Genomic DNA, 20,806 nt, shown 5'->3' on the forward strand with positions numbered 1-20,806 from the left:
CAGAAAGATATTAGAGAAAGAGCAAATGCGAGCCCAGGCTTAGTCTAGTAATGATACAGGTAAAACCAATTTCGATGCTAATTCTCCACCCAAGTGCAAAGTGTGTATCGCAGGCTTCATCTCGGTTCCTGTCCCCTGGTCCTCTCCAGAGCCCAAATTGAATGAATAGTGAGGGAAGTTCGCACCAGCGACAAGGATCCTGATACAAGTTCCCTTCTTGAACCTATGCGCGCAGTCTGCCAGGTCCAGTTCAACCTTGACCGCATTTCCACCCGTGGTGCGCGCAGGGTCGAGTCGTTTATATACTTCAGTGATATTGTGCGAGATGCCCTTGGCATCAACCTCAGATAGACGGACAAAGAGGTCAACGTTTAAGTTGTCGCTACTGTGGGCCAGCTCGATGTGCGGTTTACCTAGGACTTCCAGGGGGTGATCCAAGGGCGTTGTGGTAAAAGTGAGGACATCGGAGCGTTTAGAGAGGGCTGTGTCGTCCACTACGCCGCCGTGAAACAGTAGTGGGCCTCCCATTGTTGGCGTGGGATCGTGAGGATCGAATTTAAATGAGGCCATGTTCCTCTTGCCCAGCTCCTGCTTGACAAGACATCCTTGCGGATGGAGATGCAGTTCCAGCGCTGTCGTAGTAGGGGGCCAGCTGGGTAGCCATCTCCATTCATTGACACCTGTGACATTTATTCTGACTGGGGCTGGTCGAATTTCTCCCTCCTTACGTTTGGCGAGGTACTTGTCCAACCATGCCAGTGTCTCTTTCATCACACCCTCTCCATTGCCTGCTTGTAGGTGGTTCCAAGGGCCCATGGTCAGTGCAACATTCCCGCCACTCTTGCAAAGCTGTTGGTACTGCTCCATCGTAGTGCCAGTAAAGACATCCTGCCACCCACCAATTATAAGAATTGGGACCTTGGACGTGCTGAGAGCCTTTCCATGCTTCATTGGCTCGTAGTAAGAGTCGTTTTTTCGGTCTGAACGACTGATCCATTCGAGGAGCCAGGGCGTCTTGTCTTTGAAATAGGGTTTGGCGCCTTCGACAAGCGGAACCGTTTTCTTGATGTGGGCCAAAGTCATAATATTAGTAGTCATCATGTTGTACACCTGACGAAATACAGAAAGCGACTCCTGGGTGGCCATAAGATGTGCCCAGTCGACGCAAGTGAGCCACAGAGCACCCGTCCCCCAAAGCAGGTCGGAAAAGTCGTGAGGCCCTATACTAGGAATCGCCGCAGCCATGTCCTGGAGAGACTCATCGGATCCCAATAAAGCCCATTGCGTGTAAGCCAAGTAGCTCGAGCCAATCGTCGCGAAAGTCCCGGTGTACCATGGCTGTTGGCGCATCCATTTCACAACGCGCGGTCCATCATCCGATTCCATCCTGCCAGGGTCGAGTCGGCCAGCGGATCCAAAGGTGCCACGGGAGGAGACGAATAGCACGTTGTAGCCGCGCGACGCAAAGGATCGCGCGCTTAGAGTGAGCAGGCTGCGTCCATAGGGGCACAGCACCAAAATGGTTCCCGCTGGTTTCTCATCGTCTTTGAGAACGGGCTGATAAAGGTCTGCTGCGAGCTGGATATTCTCTTCGCCTTCGAGGGGGATCTTCACAGCCGTTGTAGCGTAGTTGCATGTCTCGGAAGGCAAACCTTGCAGCCACGTTGCAAAGCGGTCCAAAAGGGCGCCGCCATAGCCACGTTGCACTGCTCGCGCCGCCATTGATGGAGAAGCGGAAGGAGGGCGGGGTTGATTAACAGTTGATGCGACACTACTTCAATACAGTCGGATGCTCTCCGTAGTGACTACAGAGACATGTGTTCTGGCAAATATTATATGGGCATGACTGTGGGTGAATTAAATACCCCGCCATCTGTCCTCAATGCTAATCCTTGGATGTCGTATCTTGTCCGTGTCAGACACTAGCGCTTGAAGGGACACCATGCACGCACCAGGCCATGGCCCCGATGGATCAAAGGATCGCAAGCGAGGAGTACGAACATGGACATGCTGCAGCATTTCAAGTTTTGGGTAGAACATGGAAGACAGACCTGGACTCTTCGGGATATTTTTTCTGGTGCTAATCCCCGGTGTGTCCCGGATAAGACGGGTCAACTTACGGCTCGGAGGGTTCCTCGGCCCCCACAGCAGCCAGGCACAGAGTAGTGCTCTAAACATCCAGGTTCCCGGTACACTAAGCGGTGCAATAATTGAACCGAACGTATATGGAGAGGTGCTAAACACCGATGGCTATCGGTGATGATTGGGGCTATGCTGTGGATCACACGGGCATGTTTCTGCTGTGCTGATAGTAGTGCTGACACTTGCAGACAACGGATATGACATCCGTGTAGTATTTGAGTATGATGCTTGGGCAGTCCTAGGACACGTGTGATGCACTTCAGCTGCAGGCAAACAACAGTACGGCAAGGATGAGAACAATTTCGACGAAGATGCACCGCAGGGATACCCTATCCCTGCAGTGAGAAGATCAGGTGGGCTGGACAAACTGAGGTTGTCACAGTGTCATCCGTGATTCTCTAATAAGAACTCGTCGCACAAAGACAGAAGAACCAAAAGGTCACGGGCAACAGGCGAAACCGTGGCGTTTATATAGCGACCCTCAAGTGGATATAGTAACAGTGGTGTAGGATGTAGATAACATACGGACGTCTGTCCCCTAAGTTTTGATTAAGCGAGAAACTCTATCCGGTGTCCACCCCCCTGGCAGAGCAACGGGTTAGAAGCAAACCCTCTGACCACCCCCATGGAAGTGGGGTGGTAAAGGGGGGGGGTTCTCTCGGGTAAGACCCTAGCACCCCCGTTCCACCTACCCTGCCAGAGGAGGGGGTGTGACAGTAACCCTAGAAATTAAGTTTCTCGCTTAATCAAAACTTAGGGGACAGACCTCTGTACAGTGTCGTTCTCAGCGTGATGATAGCTCGAAGTACGTAGACCAGATCGAGACGATTGCTGGTAAACCGAACTGCACCTTGATGTGGTATATCAGGCCCGTAGAGTACGTCCATGGCGTGAGCGAGTGGAATACCGATGATTAGGGAGGAGGCTGTACAGTACCTCGTTTAGTTGATGCCAGGAAAATACGATTGGGAAATATCAACACTCATGGGAACTTTCTTGGGGATTAGTGAATGAAACTATGGCGCCAAATATATGACTATTTAATGAAAGGATCCTCCATTTCAAAGCAGGCAGAAACTTGTATTTCACATTGGGAACTTGTGATGACGCAGAAACAACGGTTCATAAAAAAGATTTGCTAATTCTATACCCATTCGGTAATGAGAGTTTCCGTGTATCATTATCCCGTCGTGATATGTCCGTCTGTCCTCACCCAGGAACCCTGCAGTATAGAATTTCAAGCTTTAAGCACAGTCACCTTATCTGAGCCCTTGGATCTTCCGATGAATACCAAATAATCATCCTTCTCCACTCGCTTTGCAACCTCACTATCCTTCATCTGATTACTCTGTTCCAAAATCGGCTTCGTATGGTCCGACATGAGTTGCGAAATGGTGTGCCACACATTGCCCTGACAAGAGTACCTGGAATGTACGGCATATAGCACCGTAATCGTCCACACACAGACCAGATTGACCACAGTCATGGCAAGAACCGCAACAAGTGCGGCCCAGCTCTTCGGAACCCGGACATCGGTGGTAGAGGTCACGCGGATGTCGGAGGCCACATCGAACTGGGGCAGGATCTGTGAATACCAGCTTTCTGTGTAGATGGTTAGAAAAGTCTGGATGGCCCATGCCGCTCGGCCCGTGGTGTGTATGGTTCTCGAAAACAATGCGGCGATTCCGGGAGGGATTGCCCAGCCTTCGAATTGACAGAAGTTGCACATGACCCAGCTGCCACCGTTAGATGCCGCAGCCATGCCTGTAAACCCAAATGGGCCCATCCATAGCGTATGTGAGCTGGTATCTAGGTCTTCCAACGCGAGGCCAGTAGAATCACGGACTGCTGAAATTGACATGACTCCCCTCTCCGCGGCGGTCAAGTGAGGAATGGTTGTCCCCATGAAATTCTGCCCGGACTCTGCCCCTTCCTCGCTGCCTGCTGGGGTCCATCTGACCTTAGTCTCCATAAGATTGAGCGTTGTAGCCATCGACACGTCGTATATGCCCGTTGCGAGTCCGGCGAAGCATAGAGTGAGGTTCAAAATCATATTCGGTAGAATCTGATAGCTGTGCCACTCAGAAATTTGTGCAACGGGAGAACCCAGCACGATCGAAGAGTTACTGTCCCTGGGGCCGTCTTGAATCCATGCGTCAGAGGTCAAGTTGGTGCCCAGTGTGAGATAAATCCACGGATAGGCGTTGGCTGACCAGAGCGGATTCGAGTCATTCCAGTAACTCTCAATCGAGTAGTTTTCTTGGTCATTATCGCTGATGTTGTTAATGACATCTGCGCCGAGATGGCATAGTCCTATGCTCGGTAGATCGCTTGAGTCTCCTTCCTCCATCAAGGAGAAAGTACAGGAAATGTTCTGTGGCAAACATAGGTTCAGGCTGCCAGTGTGACCTGTTTTGCCATTTGATTCGGCACACATCGTCCAGATTTCCAAGCCAGCTTCTTTGAATGTCTTGTCGTAGGAGATGGTACCTTCAATGAAGGGCAATGCCAGTGCGCTCCGCGCCGTCATCACGTGGTCCGAAAAGACTTGCGCCTCGATGAAGGGTCTCATGCACATCACCTGGGTCGTTTCAGAGAAGGCGGGTCCCTCGTACTTGCGAAGCTTTGTGCGCTGTTCCTCTTGGAAGGGCAAGAAGGAGCGAGACTTTGCGCCTGTATCCGAAACACCATTAGGGCCAGGGTCAGGTGCTTGGTTTGTGTCCACCTCGCCGAAAATGGCGTAAGACGGAGGGAACTGCGAGAACGAATTGATCTTGCTGACATTCTGGGCTGCCTCGACTGACAGGATCACATTGTGATGGAGCTTCTCGGGGAACTGCACCAGCGTCGTTGCGTCGAAGCCGGAGACAAGAATGGTGGAAGTGAACTGTGTTCCAAAGGTCGCCGCAGTAACAATGATAAGCAAGCAAACTTCCAGGCTCAAGGATGCTCTCAGAGCTCGCCATGAGATAACTTCCCGGACAAAATTGAACGGGCCATCGTTGACGCCCCTGGCGACGGATACTTGGACTGCTCTCGACAGTGGCAGCCAGCGTCGCTCAAGAAGGAGCGCTGCGGTTAAGGAAGTGCAAATAACAGCCTGCGCAGCCGCTATCGTCCTGATAACAACCGAGCATCAGGTGATCGTCTGTGTTGACGAACTTTCGCTTAGCATTATTTTTCTCCAGATGTAAGTAGCGCTCTCGCCCCCTTCGGGCCCCTCACCAGCCCAAAGAAATATCAAAAGTCCAAGAACAGCGAGAGTGAGAATAGTTCCCCCTAGGATGACGGTACAAGCCCAAAGGCCTAGTGAATGAGATAGGGGCAGTCTTTGCATGATGTCGACTATTTTGTGGTCCGGATCTTGACCTTTTGGAGGTGCTGTCGCTGTCGACGGAGGGGTTGACGATGGCTGAGTGACAGTCTCTCCACCTAGGGAGCCTTCTGGGTCTCTTAGTGAGACTGAACTCGACTTCATTGAGACCTGGTAGTTGATAACAATAGGTTTTGAGGAGCTGGTGATGACCTCCAGTGGAGGACGTGAAAGTATCTGTGGGGATGAGGTACGAGACCCAGCGGTCTGAGTTCGAAAGATGGGAGAGATCTCCACCGTCTGCAACATCTCATTTTCTCCATCTAGTGTTGACAAAGGCTCCTTATTTCCCATTAGGTACGGTGGGTCGGCCTCGCAAGAGGAGGAAGGCTCATTCTGATGGGGGACTTCTTCAACAGGCGTGACGTGGGTCAGTTCCGAGTCCTCCACCGGACGACTGTCTAAGAGCTTTTGTGCTTGATCCTGCTGCAAAGAAGACATGGCTCTGCCGTGTTGGTCTGGTGAAAGGCTCTCACTTGGGAGATTCTCTGTTAAATGTAACGAAAAGTAGTTTTGAGGATGATGGAATAAAGCGGTACACGTTGCAGTAGATATAACAAGAGAACTTGATATTCATAAGAGGACTTGGAAGCTTGCAAACTGATAAGTCCACCATGAGGATAGTATCAGAATCTCGAGATACTCAGAGTCCGACTTGACTTCGCAGCTTGACTTTTATAATGTTCTACTGAGGAGTCTTCGCAGCCGGCGAGCTTCGCTGTCTTCCACGTCTCAGGCCCCCAATTAATTAATTAACAGATTTTGGATCAGGCTACGATTATGGCATGATAGGACTCAGGCCGCAGCGAAATAATTCGAGTGGCCTCTGCCAGGATTCATGCTGCTTGATCAGGGTTGGTATCAACTACCACCCACGGTTCAGCTAGGATATTACAAGCAGCTTGTGAGCCGATGAATGGGTGCTATTGCGAAGCAAGAGGGGGGGGCCGCAGATGCACACAAGTAATGGAATGCACTTACTGCAGATTAGAATACCCGTGTAGATCACAATTGGACAGGAAAAAGCCGTGGGCAGCTGCATGTGGAGTACGCAGGCAAATGCAAAAAAAAAACAATTTGGCCCCCAATAAGGTAGCGTGGCAATGTGATAGAGAGCAGGATAGCAGATCACTAAGGTGAGATGACACTCCGAATTTGGCTTTTTCCGCGTCCCCGGCTTTGAGTTCACATCCTCCGAATGACTTCTGATATGATTCTCCTCCTGCAACTTCGATGGGAGAACCTCTTAAACAAAAATCTCTGAGCCTCCAGCTTCAGGTGCTCCCGGAAGTAATTGATTTTCGGTCGTCATCATGTGCCCAGTTGACATCCTCATATGTCATATCGATGATTAACAAAGTGATTTGGTAAGCACGGAATGCGACACCGTCCGCGGACCACATGCAGTGTCACCAACCCATTTTTGTTCAGCTTCTCCAGGCCTTGATGATAAATTTATCAGCTGTACGTAGGAATTGCTCTGCCCTGAAAATTCAGCCTGAGGTCAGTAGATTTCAACGCGGCACAGGTAAACAGTGAACGCTTTCTATCTCTCCCCTTCCGAGCTGCGAGAGCCTGGAAGCTGCACACATCAATTTCGCCTCTAGCTCAACCGTCACAAGCAAGACAATGTCACACACGTGTGCTCTTCGAAAGTGCATCCTCTCATCACGCAACTATTATAAGACGTATTATTCGATCAGTCCATGACATTTACATGAAGGGCTTTCCTGTGGTGGTTCGTGGTCGGCATCACAGGGTTTATTGATAATCCTAAATACCGTTGACCATGGTACAACAGAATCTTCCTCGCCGGCCTTCTGAGTTCCCTCCTTGGACATCTTCATCCTGCAACAATTTAATTCCACTCGCTCATGTCAGCAAGACTCATCCTTTACATCTACTTCATGATACTTTTCGACACCTCTCAGCAGCATTCCTTGCAGGCCCTTGCTCTTGACTGCCTCACCATTCAAAGTCTTTCAGCCATCCTCACAGAAAAGATTCAGCAGTTCGTAACAGCAGAAGCGCCGATGCCTCCTCTGGGAAATTGTATGATTCATTTCGCGGTAAGAAAACGTCTCCTTCATTTCTACCTTTGACGACGAAACTGATTTCCGTTTGGGGCCAAAACTTTGGACCGTGGTGTACGCCAGGACATAGTAGAAGTCCAATGAACCGGAGATATAAGGCTGACTGCTGCATTTGATGTAGAGTCCAACCACAGATACCTCACTTGTTGTGCAATACCATTGACCATATCGGCATTGTGTTCTCCACTGCCTCTCTTCAAGACTCCGCAAATTCACCCCATTTTCCCATTCTCATCAGTATTCAGCTTTACCTTGAGTGTTTCGCTTGTAGTCGCTGGCTTTTGATCTTAGACGTCGTGTTGGAGGGGTTGGTATGTCGAAGCAGTGATGTACTTATACGGTGACTCAGGTTAGTTTGCGCTATCAAGCTGAGGGAGATCCAATCGTACACGTTTGCAAGAGGGTATTAGAGCAGCTTCGACCCTTCACATGCTGTTATAGTCGACAAATGAGAAGCCAAGGGGAGGAACCCTGTTTCCATATGTTCTCAGTCCTGCGGGTAGAACGTCGGAGAAGTCTTCCTGCCATTGTTAGCGCCCATGTTTAATCGCTGCCCGGCGTAGTAGCTCTCGCCGGTAGCCTCGTACGGTTATGCTTACCGTGCTGTACGCATCGGATGATGCTGTTGATCACGATTTGCTGCTCAGTGCTATCTGCTCGGTCGAGATACACATGACCGACCGAAAGATTCCGACCGAAACCGCCAATTTCGTTGAAATTGGCACGCGGACTGCTTATGCAATGACGAAAGGACACCAGTCCTCCGAAGAATTCAGCCTTCCAATGGTAGCCGACATTCGGTGCATAGATGTCCAGTAGACCTCGAGTAGCCTCGGAGTGCACTGCAACAGGCTGCTTCATTCCTGGCATAGCCATCTTGGGCATTAGGAACGCCAACCAGAAACATTGAGTCTCGTCGATGATCAAGCTAGCCAAATGGAAGAGGCATTTCTGTCGTTCGATATGAGAGTCGACATGGGGGGATGTAGCATGATAAACGAGCTTCTTGACCAAACTTGGCTCGATTATCAGCAGTCCGGCATTGTGTGGGTAGTAGTCGGCCAGGGTTTCAGGCTCGTTGCGAGTGGTTCTAGTCCAAGCGCGGTAACACACTGCTGCTGGGGAGCCACTCAAGTCTGTCAACTGAATCTTGAAGAACTCCAGCTGTCGGAGCTTTTCGAGCCAGCGTTTGGTCAAGGTCTTGACCTCCCGCGGTGAACTTTGGGGTGTGATGTGCTTGATTTTCTCTGGGCAATCGTCAACCAAACGCTTGGCAACCCTAGACATGATGTTGACGGATTTTTCAGTTTCCATCATACGTAGGGCGAGGTCGATGGCCTGTCCCATCAGAAGGGCCACGAGGTCGTGGCTCTCGAGGAAGCGTCGGCCGGGTAGGTTACGATCAACCTCCCTGTTTTGGGTATGAGCATCTCTATTGCGACACGTCTCCCACTCAATTCTGTCATCTTTGTCAACGGAGCCTCGGCGGCGCGGTCCCCAAAAGATCCTCAGACCGCGCAGATTGTACTGCGGTAAGTCAAACGAATACCCTACACTGAGGGTATCGTTCGAATCGTCCGAGAGGTCCTCACAGTCAAGGCCCGACATTGCCAGAAGGAAGGAGTCAATTGACAACGGAGGTAAGGGCTATCTGAGAAAGAATGTGTGTTGGTCAGGATGTGGTTGCAAAGACTGCACTGGGTTGTGGGCAGAGGAAAAGTTTCGATGAAAATGAAAGTTTACTCTGATATTTATATGAACGAAATTAAAGCGTCGCGAATTTCATCTGATTCACGATTGAAGTTCAATTAGGAGTGAGTGAACGGGACGGAGCATATTCACTGTTAAATAGAATCACCAGTATCAATTCCTTGCTCCACCCAATAAAGCTGGCGAACAGAAACCTCAACAGCAACATCTTTCAGCTTTGAATGCAATCTGAGGTTCCTAGCCAGATATTGTTCTAAACAAATCAAATAATATTGTGTTGTTAGAGGCGACGCCCAACGATACCTGCAAATGGAGAGCTTGTAACGCATGTGAATCAAGACCAGCTGACTGGTATGTGGGGTGGCTTAGTTCAACCTATGCGACGATTTGTCGACGCGAAGATATCCTGATGTCTTTCATAGTATGATGGGGAGAGTGAAAAAGTTTCAATCGAGTTCATAACATCCTGAAAGGGTTGTTACTCTGTGTTTGCTACCACAGACTGCATCTGATTTGCCTGCCCATTGTTGTCTTTCTACATGTATGCTCTTTGATCCCCTTGTCCCTAGTCTATCCTTTAGAGCTCCTTTTTAAAAACCCCCCTCCTTTCTACTTTGCTCCGAGTGTTGTCTGATGACTTAATCACATCCTGCCAGAGAATTCTTGCTTCATGACTCTGAGGTCATTTTCTGAATACAGACTGGGACCAGTGAAGGGGCAATTGCAAAGTGGCGGGCAGTCAATGTGGCCTGGCTTCGGCCATCAGATGCCTGGAAGTCAACAAGGCTACACAAAGCTCGGACAATTCCAGCACGTATGATGAATTGATCTACATCGTACAGAAATGAATTTGAGCATAAAATTTCAATTCGATCTACACCAACCGTCGGCACGCTTGCAGGCTGATTCAACAGCACAACTACCCAAAGCAATTGCCGTCTTCATGTATGAGCAGATATTCAGCAGGCAATTTAAGCGGTATACCTACATAGCCCCCAGATCCGTCCAAATCGGCCTAGGTTTACCTACCTTTGAAGACCGGTTTTCTCTTTTCATCAAATGCCCTTAGCGCCTCGATCCAGTCCTCACTCGTCACGACTCTCTCCGTCATTGCCTTCTCAGTCTTCTCCCCCGGTTCCTTCAGCGCCTGTATCGTCGCCCTTACAGCTACGGGGCCACCCTCGCAGATCTCCTCGCTCAACCGAATCGCCTCGACTAGGACCTTCCGCCGCGCGACCGCGTGCACGGTCGAGTCCTCTAGGCCGGGCTCTTCTGAGGTCATATCCACCATCCGGTTTGCGATCCCCATAGAAACGGCTTCTGGGGCCGTCACTCGTCGGCCTGTCAGGATGATGTCTCGGGCTCGAGATACGCCTATGAGCGTAGCTAACCGGTGCGTGCCGCCTGCAGTCGGAATTATACCCAGGCCAGTCTCCGGAAGTGCGATGTACGAGTTCGACGACATTATCCTGAAGTGAGTCGCAAGGGCAAGCTCAAAGCCGCTACCAAATGCGCTCGAGCTGATTGCTGATATAGTGGGTATCGGAAGATTCGAGAGGGCTTTCAATGTGTCTCTCAAGGATGAGAAAAAGCCAGTTATTCTACTCCAATATGATCAGTCGCTGATTCAAGAGTTGCTTCTTTTGTTGCTCCGGAACACCCACTGCTCTTGAGTAAAGCTTATCAGTTCTTTCAGATCGGCGCCTGCAGAGAAGCAGGAATCCACTGCCGAAGCAATGATCAAGGCTCTCGTGGGACCCTTTATATCGCCCTCGGTCCATGGCATTTCCGCGCCCGTGAATTGACTATACTGTGCTTGAATTGCCTGGATCTCTTTCCGCAAGGCGGACAAGAGTGCGTACGAAATTGCATTAGAGGCTGATGGCCGGCTGATCTGCAGAATCCTGATGTGTCCGCTGTGCGGTGCAGGCAGGTCCACAATTTCTATAAGGGCGCCGGAGCTTTGTTGATGTTCTCCATGTTGCATCTGCTTCTGCAGTTGGGCCTGTGTAAAAGTCTCGACAGCTGCAGATTTGGGTGGCGAGGGAGGTAAATCCTTGTCGATGTTTCTAGAGTAGCTTGATGAGTCGGAAAAAGTGGCCAGTTCTTGAGGTCCTGACATGTTGGGCTGTGGAGGTGGTCCTAAAGTCGGTGAAGTTGTGCTTTGTCAGGAGAGCGTGAGTTTGTAGTGTTGAAGGACCACGACTTGCAATTGCCCTGCCAGGGACTTATTCAGGTGATATCGATCCTTAGGCCCTTACGTCAACCTGTATGGAGTCCAGAAAGCTTTTGGTTCTGGATCGTCTTGGGCCTCCACTGTCGGCGGCAGCCTGTACGAGCACGCTCCAGGACAGTGGGCTCGTATTACCCCTTGAATTTAAACCCTGACCACAGGACAAGGGTGATTTCTCCTTTGGGCAGTAACGAGCCGAAATCCCTGAATCCCTGAATGCTCGGGTCGGCTGCAAGACTTGAAGACGACCCACACCACGATGAAACGAAACAACGTGTTCTAGCGAGTGTATACGTAGGATGCCGAAACAACCAGCCTGAAGTCGAGGTGCCATTCGTCGAGTCGTGTCATTGGAACGTTTCGAAGACATTCCCATTCTAGAGTCAAGAGCTTGCAGAAGCGAGAACGAATCTCATTGGGTTAGGGTCAATATCTCAACCTTGACGATTCGACGTTGATATTGACTGCCATGTCGGAACACGACCGCGCATCGAGTGGTCACTCCTGTTGACTGACTGACCGACTGCCTCGGCGATGCGAAACAGCCTATCCAGAGTGGTAACCAAGAGTGAGCTAGCATCGGGCAATAAACAAGGTTGTGGAAAGGCCCGAGGGGGAGGAGCTGTGGGACTGACTCAAATGGGGAGCCTCGACGTTGCCTCTGTCGTCAAAAAATCTCCGATCCGGGATTGCTACTATGTCAGCACTGTTACGAGTCCGGCCAGACCTGTATTCGACATATTTGGCCTAAGAGATGTTTCAGGAAGCCGGAGTGAGGGCCTGGCAGGCTGTTCAACGGTGTGCAAAGAGTCATTTGATCGTCTAGCAGGCTACTCGGTCGATCCGGCCAAGCTTCATATCCCAGGGGCGCGTGTGTCTGACAAGTCTTGAAAATAGCAGCGCTCTGGCCGTTGCTCCACGCGTCTTGACACAGGCGATTTTTTTTGGCATCTATGCTGAAGTCGTCAGGTGATCAAGGCTGTTCCTGTTGTCAACCTACTCTGGGAAATAGACGAAGGGCACGATGCGTCACAATGATGGCACCTGCACCGGTAAGAGCATCGGAGAGACTGCCGTCAGAAGAACCGGTGTCCTAGTCCTGGTTTGAAGAGCTGAGAGTTTGCTACGGCGACTGGCTGTACCGTGAAAACGATCATCGATCGCCGGGATAAGCAGGCCCTGCTCGTCAGGGAGAGAGTATGTCCTATTTTGCAACGGTAATGTCAGTGGAGGGCGCGCTGTTGAATGGTTGCGATGACATAATTCCTCTGTTCATAATCCTACGAGAATATTGATGGCCACATCCCACCACGTCGCCCTTTGACCCCAGCACAGCCAGCTCCGTCATGGAGGAGTGGCCTAACTGATCAGCATCGAGGCAGAGACAGTATGAAAGGAAGAGGGTTGCCCCAATCGCATTGGATTCAGGTACCACTCCAAGTTTGGAGATTATGGCCGTATGATCAATCCAGTCGAGGTGTCCCCTCGACTGAGAATTAGTAAGTACTAAGAAGACGATGTGATGTCCTCGCTAAAGTAAAACAAGAGGATGGCATCAAACAACCCCCAATGCGCGACCTAGGGTTAGGAGCTTCCAAAGTTGCTTGCTGCTCTGGCAACGCAACGTCCAGGCGATACCTGGGCACCTGGGTGCCAGAGTAGTGCGTCATTGTTGCCTGCAGGTCACAGAGAAACAGACCCCGCCAAATGGAGCCCCTGAGAGCTACATACGTCGCACGATGCTCCCAGGCCCCAATGCTCACATGCTCCTCCCGCAATAAGATCACAGGCAACCTTGAGACTGCTAGTCCAAGCAGCAACGATTAACAAATACGACACCCTATTACATTAGCCTGTCAAGATGCAGTCAGGAATTTCTGGTATGCCAAATATTACACAGCTCTTGCTCCCAGCTGTGGCCCTCCACGTGGACGCCGTCTCTTGCTAATCATTGTGCTTTACGACAGCATCTCAGGAGCTCACCTCCAAGTTCACCGACCTCCTTCAGTCCGACGAACACTTTGGCCTCCTCGCCACCATCGAAAATGAATCCCTCACTCCCGTCTCCCTGCTGACCCCCACGTCATCATCTGCCACCTTCGCCGACAACGTCAACTCCCTCGTCCTCCCCGCCCTCGCCGACTCGGAGCCGCTCTACCTCCTCCTCAAGCGCTACGACTCGGCGCCGCGGCTCACTGCCGTGAGCTACATCCCCGACACGGCCAAGGTGAGGCAGAAAATGCTGTTCGCCTCGACGCGGCTGACGCTCGTGCGCGAGCTGGGGCGCGAGCACTTCCGCGAGACCATCTACGCCACGACGCGCGACGAGCTCACGCCCGAGGGCTTCGACAAGCACGACAAGCACGAGCAGCTCGAGGCGCCACTGACCGAGGAGGAGAGGAGCCTCGAGGGCGTCAAGAAGGCCGAGGCCGAGGGCTCCAGGGGCACCGGATCTAGGGAGATCCACCTCGGCCAGCGCATGAACATGCCCGTGCAGGAGGATGCGTTGGCGGCTCTCCAAGAGCTGAAGACCGAGGGAGGCAGGAGTCTGGTCACGCTGGTACGTCATGATGTTTGACCCTGCGGTGGGGTTCTCAGCGAGTCGGCCGTTGCGCCAACTAACAATGTCCCTCTGCCAGAAAATCAACCCAGAAACCGAAAAGGTCGAGCTCGTCCCCGACTCGTCCTCACCAACCTCGATCACCGACCTTGTGTCCGGCATCTCGACCACCGAGCCCCGCTTCACGTTCTTTCGCTACGAGCACGAATACGGCGGATACAAGGGCGCGCCGCTCCTGTTCTTCTACACATGCCCCGTCACGCCTGGCCGCAGGGCCATCAAGGACCGCATGTTGTACCCTCTGATGAAGCGCGCGGTGCTGGAGATGGCCAGTGGCGAGTGCGGTCTGGAAGTAGAAAAGAAGTTCGAGGTTGAGGAGCCTAGCGAGATCACGGAGGACGTCGTCATCTCCGAGCTGCATCCCAAGGTTGAGGCGCGGAAGGGCTTCAGCAGACCGAAGAGGCCTGGTCGGTAGATGGGTCAACCTTGTTGAGGAATGCAGCATAGATTCACTTACGACACAATCATGCAGAATTGGCCAAAACCTTAAGACAGACGCACGCTCGAATGCTGCGGGCAGCCTAGAACGAATCGCGAGAGGAGCACGCGATGCATTATACTTGGGCGTTTGTCAAATGATTCCTGATTAAAAATGCAGAAATACAGGCTATATGCTGCTGCTCTAAGCGCCGAGTTCCTTAGGTATACAGAAAGATGCCCTGCCTTGTCCTTGCCTCCTTGCTGGTTGTGGCCGTGGTATCGAGCGGGAAAAGCACAGTTACTCCTCGTAATTGCCACCAACTGAGGTCCACGAACTCCTCTCAATCTTGTCCTTGAGGTACTCGTACACGGTAAAAGTAACAGCTTGGCCAGGGGCGACGCGCATTATCCGGGGCGTAATACCCTTGTAGAATGCGTGAATACCTTCTTGCCTGTGGCCCTCTGCGTGTCAGTCTCTGGCACAACTAAATAAAGAAACAGCGCGACCATGGCCAGTGGCCAATGGATCAGCACGGGCATAAATAAACAAGACTCACCTGAACATATCTCCGGCGATAACGGTGATCCTCTTCATGGCACTGACACCCTCCTCGGCCGGAGTCTTCTGCAGGCGCGTCTTGATGGTATCAATGGGCGCATTGCTCAGAGGCCCCATGGCTCCGCTGACGAGGCCGATCAAGGTCGTCTGCCATCCGGGCAGGCCATTGCCCTCGAGCTGGGGCTGGTAGGCCATGAGGGCCTCCTTGAAGTAGGTGTAGGCGGTGAAGTTGACAGCCTGGTTTGAACCCTGGCGCAAGGCCGTCAAACTGACACCGCGGTACAGGGCGCCGAAGCCCTCCTCCTTGATGACGGTGTACAGGGCGTGGGCGGCGTTGCGGTACTTGGGGATGTCGAGCGGGTCCGCCAGGCTGTGGTGCTGCGCCTGCAGCCGGATCTTGATGACCTCCATGGGCGTCACCACCGCCACGGCCTCGGTCACGCCCGCCGCCAGCCCCGCCATGAACGTCGCCCGCCCCGTCACCTGGCCCGTCGACTTGTCCGCCAGCATCTGCTTGTAGGCCTCGAACGAGGTGAACCGGATAGCCATCTTAGGGATGATGCCCGTCATCACGGCGCCGAGGCCCTTGTACAGGCCGAGGGGTGTCTCTCGCTTCACGATGTCGATGCCGGTGCGCACGAAGCCACGTTTTGGGGATCCTGGCACGCGGCCTCGACGGGAGAGCTGCATACGGACCTTGATCGTGTCTGGTATGGTGCGAAGGACAGTGTTAGCACATGTGCTGCGTGTCCAACCGGGAAGAAGAGCCCATCGTCAACCTACCGAGTGGGTGGCAAGCCAAAGCCTCCATCATGCCTGCTCCTCCACCTGCTATGAGGTTGACAGCGGCGCCTGGTGGTGCCTTGCCATCCTTCCCTTGTACCTTGGTCGCCATTGTGGTCGTGTGTATCTTTTGCTTTTGATGCTGTCCTGCCTCGGCAATGTTCCGTCTGGCTTGCGCCCGTCTCTACTTTCGCGACAACAAAGATGCTCCCTGGATATTCTAAAACTGCTCGATAAGACTACTAGTACCAGTCAAACAGCGAAGGTGAGGCAGAGAGGAGATATCAGCGACGGGAAGGAGACTGAAGAGTAAGGAAAAGGATATCAAGAGTCAACAACAAGCATGTGACAGAGAGGTTCTTCGCCTTGGAAGAGAAGGGGGCAGGGACGGCCCGTTCTATAATAGACCAGACCGGAACAGACCAGCAAAGGAAGCAAGGAAGCAAGGCATAACTAGACAGGAGAGGATAGGAACAAGCCGACAGAAGGGGGCAGCGTGACTCAAAGAGAGCAGCAGGTTGGCGGCTCAAGGAGGAAATGCCCTTGGTCCGCGGCTGTTAGGAAAAGCTTCGGGGCTGGAGCGAGGTACAACTCGTGACCCGAGAGAACGAGTGCCCACCATTCATGCGGCGGGAGAAGGTGGTACATGGCCCAAGGTACTCTTGGAAAGGCAATTAGTTCACTAGTAGCAGTAATATCATTAGCGAACTGGTTGCAGGGTGGTCGGACACAGGGACTTGGCTGGGAAGTAAACGGGAGAGACGAGAGTTGGGGATGGCTTCGGCGCAGCGGAGAAACCGACTCCAACTTGATACAGTACACACACTCGGGCGCATTCAAGACATCCATCCATCCACACCTTTTGCCAGTACATAAACGAGCCAATTGATTGACTACGGATCTGTCTTGAATGCAAGATCTTCTTGCTCGAACTGACCTGCCTCACAGGAGGCGCTGGCTGCACGACAATCGACTCAACACAGACGAGAGATATGCAGACAAACTTTCCCATGTGATTGAAGCCGTCTAGGCTCACAACGTCAGCCCCGTCAGTCTTCAGTCCCCTGAATGCGGCCCTGCCAGCGAGTGACGTCGCCGTTTTGGGGTTAGCCGACAGCAAGCCGAGCTTGTGATTCCAGGCGTCCGTGTTGGAGTCTTGCGGGGAATCCTTGGGAGCGTTGGAGGGGCCAGAGGGGATGGAGGGATGATCATGGAGGGGTCTGTCTGGCAGTTCTGGCCGTATGGTGGGGCAACCTGCGTCGGCTGGGAATCTGGGGTACAGCAGAGAGAACTGAGGGAAGACATCGGCAGACCAGGACATGGGCTCTGTCAGGTCGGGCACTCTCGGGAACACCAGCTGTCTGCACTCCGTTCTATGCCGAGGCTCAGCTCTCCCTTACCCACGGCTCCCCTCAGCCTCGGCTGCTCAGTCCCTTGTAGGGGGCTACTCACATCGGACCGGACGCGAACCACTGACCGTACTGACTGAGTCACCCACTCACTCACTACCAACCCGCATCTGAACAAATGCTTGCAAACTAACGCGGACTGCATGCACTATGCCATTCTTGCGCCGTCTAGTCGTAACATCTGTAGTGGTTGGCGGGCCAGCCTACTACGTCCACTCGACCATCACGCGTCTCGAGGCGAGATACCCGCGTCTCCAGCCCGAAACTGCCTCCACCTCCGCCTTCAGGGCTACTCCAGATAACGCTTACCAGTATGCTGGGAAGCACCACACTCCTCATGTGGATATCTATGGTGCAAAGGTCCCTGCCAAAGCGCTACACAATCAAAATGACCCCCTGACTGGCCGCAAGTTGAGCCCAGACGAGGCATGGGCACGCCTCTTCCTCCAGTCCCCCGTGCTGCAGCTCGAGGGCAAGCTCTTTGGTGGCTTCTCTAAGGGGACTGGCGACGCCGGTGAGAATGGCTTCCACAAGGGTCAGCAGCTTCTCAATGGCGGGTTCGAGGTCCTGAGAGCACCATCGCAGCCTTCATCCATCTTCCGTCCGCTCGCCCATCCCGAACCCTTGCTTGTCCAGTGGGTATTCCCACCCCAGCTCGTGGCATTCTGCGACAAGGCGGCCACGGACTGGGGCTACCCTTTCCGCTTCATGAGCGGCGGCCGCCATGAATTCAGCGTTGGTGACGAGGACCACAACGGCATGATCGAGGTGCGGTTCGGCTCCGCCCATGACTACGAGCTAGTTGACAGTGAGGGCAAGAATCAGAAGGCTATCCCGCAGTGGACGTCAAGGTTGCACAGGGCTTACGCTATGTGGTTGCTAGACGAGAGGATCCAAGCTTTGGAGAGACAGGCTGGTACAAGGGCGTGATGTTTCGAGAGGATACACCAAAGGACGGTCAACAGCACGTCTTGGGCTCAATAGCCATCTATGGTTTCTGCCCAGATTATGTTTCTGATCCGAATTTCGACATTACTCGGCACGATGCAGCACTAATCCCCAACAGCTCGCGGATCTTAAGAATTCATATTTCAAGGCTGGCTACCACATGGAATTTCCCCTCCGTTTTGCCATGACATGATGTCTACCATATTCGATTTTCGCTCTCACTGGCTTCCTTCGACCTTGGATATACTCCTAACCAGGTCCGCCATAGTTGAACCCATCACGATCTTACTGTCCATCAACCGAATCGTCCTATCAAGCCAGGAGCACTGAGGTCCCTTTGCGCCCTTCACAAACGCAGTCATGTCCGGATCACCAGCAATATCCTGCTTCAAAAACTTCAGCCCAGTGCCCAGGTTTTTTCCAATCGACAAGAAGTCCATCTCGCCCGTGAACGTGACCAGATTTTCCCCAGGCTTCAGGAACAGGTCCGCCTCGACGGTCGCGATCCGCATGCCCGAGTAGACGATCGAGACCTGCGTCACGCCCATCTGGATCGCCACCGGCGAGCCCGACGCGATGCACACGTCGACCTCGATCTCGGTCGGTTTCCCCTTGAGCAGGGAACCCGACGGCTTCCTCGTCTCGAGCACGCTGATGTGCACGCCGTCCAGGCCGCGCAGCACCTCCACCTTCTCGTACCGCACCGTGGTGCTCAGCCGCAACGGCCACGGGATGGTGAGCGTCCCGCTGCCGCTGACGTACGCAGGCAGCTCCTCCTGCAGCAGCAGGTTCCTGTTGAAGGTGTTGAAGGCGTCAAAATCGAGGATCTCGACACGCTGGTTGGACACTTCGCAGACTGTCCCTGACGGTGTTGCGTTGATGGACGGGAGTCTGACCCTGGCGAATTCCTTGCCCGACTTGGTGGAGAACATCGAGAGAGTCATGTCTGAGATGGTGGCTTCCAGGGGCCCGGTGTCGTAGATCTTTGCGCTGAGGTTTATTGTGAAGCCAGTCTCATCGCAATTGGTTATTTCAATGGAGGTAATATCCATTTTCGAGGCGTCGACGAGGATCTGGGCTACATAGTTGACGATTCGGTCCAGGTTCAGGTACAAGGCGCCTGCACCAAGGAGAACGACGATTAGGATGAGGCTGAAGAACCCCATATTTGCAGTGCAGATTTATTCTTTTTCTGACTGAACTTGTGATAGACTGATTTTTTGCGAGAGTGAGAATTTCGACTCCACAGGATACAGAATACATTTTTATATCTCTCAGCATAATGCATTCCGCTACGCTTGCATGCACTACAGTACTAGTCGCCAGTCGCATGGAATGTCCGATTAGAGCCAACACTTGCTGTTCACATAGGCTATGACGACTTCTAGGGCACGGGGACGTTCCGACCCCAGCTACGCCTGGATCTTGAGAGTCCTAGTCGACGTAATTTGTTGATGGGACGAAATGGATTGCTCCGTTGTCATTCGTCGGATGAAACGTGCAAGGGAAGCTGCCGAGGTCTCGAACAGCTAACGGATCTAAGCATAAGCTTCTTGAGGCTCCTGTGATATTTTGTCGTCTTCTCGGATGCCCTGACTCCAATGAATCTGCCTGTTAAATTTCTTTTACCAATTTGGGCCATGATCATCAAGACTATGTAGTCATGGGCGACTGCAGAAGTCGATAAGGACCTAGATGAGGCAACTTTGCCGGGAATCTAGGTCTCTCGGAGGGCTAGCGCTTGCGGAAGACCTCGAACTCCTCCTCTGCAGACATCAAATTCGATAGCTCAAAATGAAGGAATTGGATGATTCGTATTCCAAATTGAGTTCCTGTATAGGTTATTATTGGATACACCAGCCAACACCCTTGTCATCCCTTCCGGATCAGATGTGGGATCCAAGACAATTTAGGTATGCAATACTTCACCTTATTCTTGTATTGGCAATCAGACTGTATATTATATGACAGCCTAGCACTTGGCATATTCAATGCATGTGCTTCAGCATCTATTTGAGTAGGCACGTTGCCTCCGGGTAATCCTCTACCCTATGAAAGAACGCACACATCTAGTGGGGTACGATTTGCATCCGAGCCTGCAGGTCAAAGAATGCTGAATTGTCATGCGATTTCCAGAACCATCTTGATGCATTCAGCAGGTGGCACTGCACCCACCTGCAAAACGCATCGCGTCAGCGGGAACAATCTAGATTCCCCGACGCTTTCGTTGGGGTCGTTCTGATACCGCCCATGGAGGGCATAATTAATTACTCATCGCCATGCTTTGCAAGCTTGCTGTCCTGCCCCTCCAGTGGTGGAAAGTTCAAGAAATGCCTGGATCGGCCAATGGCGCTCTTCATCTCAGGACTACAGCCAACACCATTTAAGCATTTAATTAATGCCATCTATCGAGAGCAAACATACGAGAGAGGCAAGATTGTGTAACGTTCATCACCACATGTCAACGTTCCCCCTTCATCGATACCACTTCGGCATCAATCCAAACTGACCCCACA

General features: G+C 52.3%; 8 protein-coding genes across 8 annotated transcripts; 2 read left to right on the plus strand and 6 right to left on the minus strand.

Annotated features, from left to right (window-relative positions):
* Positions 1-39: 39 nt before the first annotated feature.
* Positions 40-1,722, minus strand: J7T55_014231 (cylase and diesterase protein; the record flags this gene model as incomplete). The annotated part of the gene is made up of 1 exon (XM_053132293.1): positions 40-1,722. One exon carries the CDS (start codon positions 1,720-1,722, stop codon positions 40-42), a length of 1,683 nt encoding a protein of 560 aa, XP_052989832.1.
* Positions 1,723-3,379: 1,657 nt separating this feature from the next.
* J7T55_014232 (uncharacterized protein) lies at positions 3,380-5,956 on the minus strand (the record flags this gene model as incomplete). The annotated part of the gene is made up of 2 exons (XM_053132294.1): positions 3,380-5,261; positions 5,616-5,956. The coding sequence occupies 2 exons, from the start codon at positions 5,954-5,956 to the stop codon at positions 3,380-3,382; spliced, it is 2,223 nt and encodes a 740-aa protein (XP_052989833.1).
* A 2,195-nt stretch (positions 5,957-8,151) lies between these two features.
* Positions 8,152-9,216, minus strand: J7T55_014233 (uncharacterized protein; the record flags this gene model as incomplete). Its single annotated transcript, XM_053132295.1, has 1 exon — positions 8,152-9,216. One exon carries the CDS (start codon positions 9,214-9,216, stop codon positions 8,152-8,154), a length of 1,065 nt encoding a protein of 354 aa, XP_052989834.1.
* Positions 9,217-9,986: 770 nt separating this feature from the next.
* On the minus strand, positions 9,987-11,440 carry J7T55_014234 (enoyl-CoA hydratase; the record flags this gene model as incomplete). Its single annotated transcript, XM_053132296.1, has 3 exons — positions 9,987-10,147; positions 10,348-10,919; positions 10,983-11,440. 3 exons carry the CDS (start codon positions 11,438-11,440, stop codon positions 9,987-9,989), a joined length of 1,191 nt encoding a protein of 396 aa, XP_052989835.1.
* Positions 11,441-13,412: 1,972 nt separating this feature from the next.
* J7T55_014235 (cofilin tropomyosin-type actin-binding protein) lies at positions 13,413-14,586 on the plus strand (the record flags this gene model as incomplete). Its single annotated transcript, XM_053132297.1, has 3 exons — positions 13,413-13,431; positions 13,519-14,111; positions 14,191-14,586. 3 exons carry the CDS (start codon positions 13,413-13,415, stop codon positions 14,584-14,586), a joined length of 1,008 nt encoding a protein of 335 aa, XP_052989836.1.
* Positions 14,587-14,889: 303 nt separating this feature from the next.
* Positions 14,890-16,045, minus strand: J7T55_014236 (uncharacterized protein; the record flags this gene model as incomplete). The annotated part of the gene is made up of 3 exons (XM_053132299.1): positions 14,890-15,043; positions 15,149-15,857; positions 15,934-16,045. 3 exons carry the CDS (start codon positions 16,043-16,045, stop codon positions 14,890-14,892), a joined length of 975 nt encoding a protein of 324 aa, XP_052989837.1.
* Positions 16,046-17,492: 1,447 nt separating this feature from the next.
* On the plus strand, positions 17,493-18,272 carry J7T55_014237 (uncharacterized protein; the record flags this gene model as incomplete). The annotated part of the gene is made up of 1 exon (XM_053132300.1): positions 17,493-18,272. The coding sequence occupies one exon, from the start codon at positions 17,493-17,495 to the stop codon at positions 18,270-18,272; it is 780 nt and encodes a 259-aa protein (XP_052989838.1).
* Positions 18,273-18,508: 236 nt separating this feature from the next.
* Positions 18,509-19,456, minus strand: J7T55_014238 (uncharacterized protein; the record flags this gene model as incomplete). The annotated part of the gene is made up of 1 exon (XM_053132301.1): positions 18,509-19,456. The coding sequence occupies one exon, from the start codon at positions 19,454-19,456 to the stop codon at positions 18,509-18,511; it is 948 nt and encodes a 315-aa protein (XP_052989839.1).
* Between the last annotated feature and the right edge of the window lie 1,350 nt (positions 19,457-20,806).

This window comes from Diaporthe amygdali, assembly GCF_026229845.1.
Source record: "Diaporthe amygdali strain CAA958 chromosome Unknown NODE_30_length_622097_cov_64_914702, whole genome shotgun sequence".
In the NCBI taxonomy this organism is placed as follows: domain Eukaryota; kingdom Fungi; phylum Ascomycota; class Sordariomycetes; order Diaporthales; family Diaporthaceae; genus Diaporthe; species Diaporthe amygdali.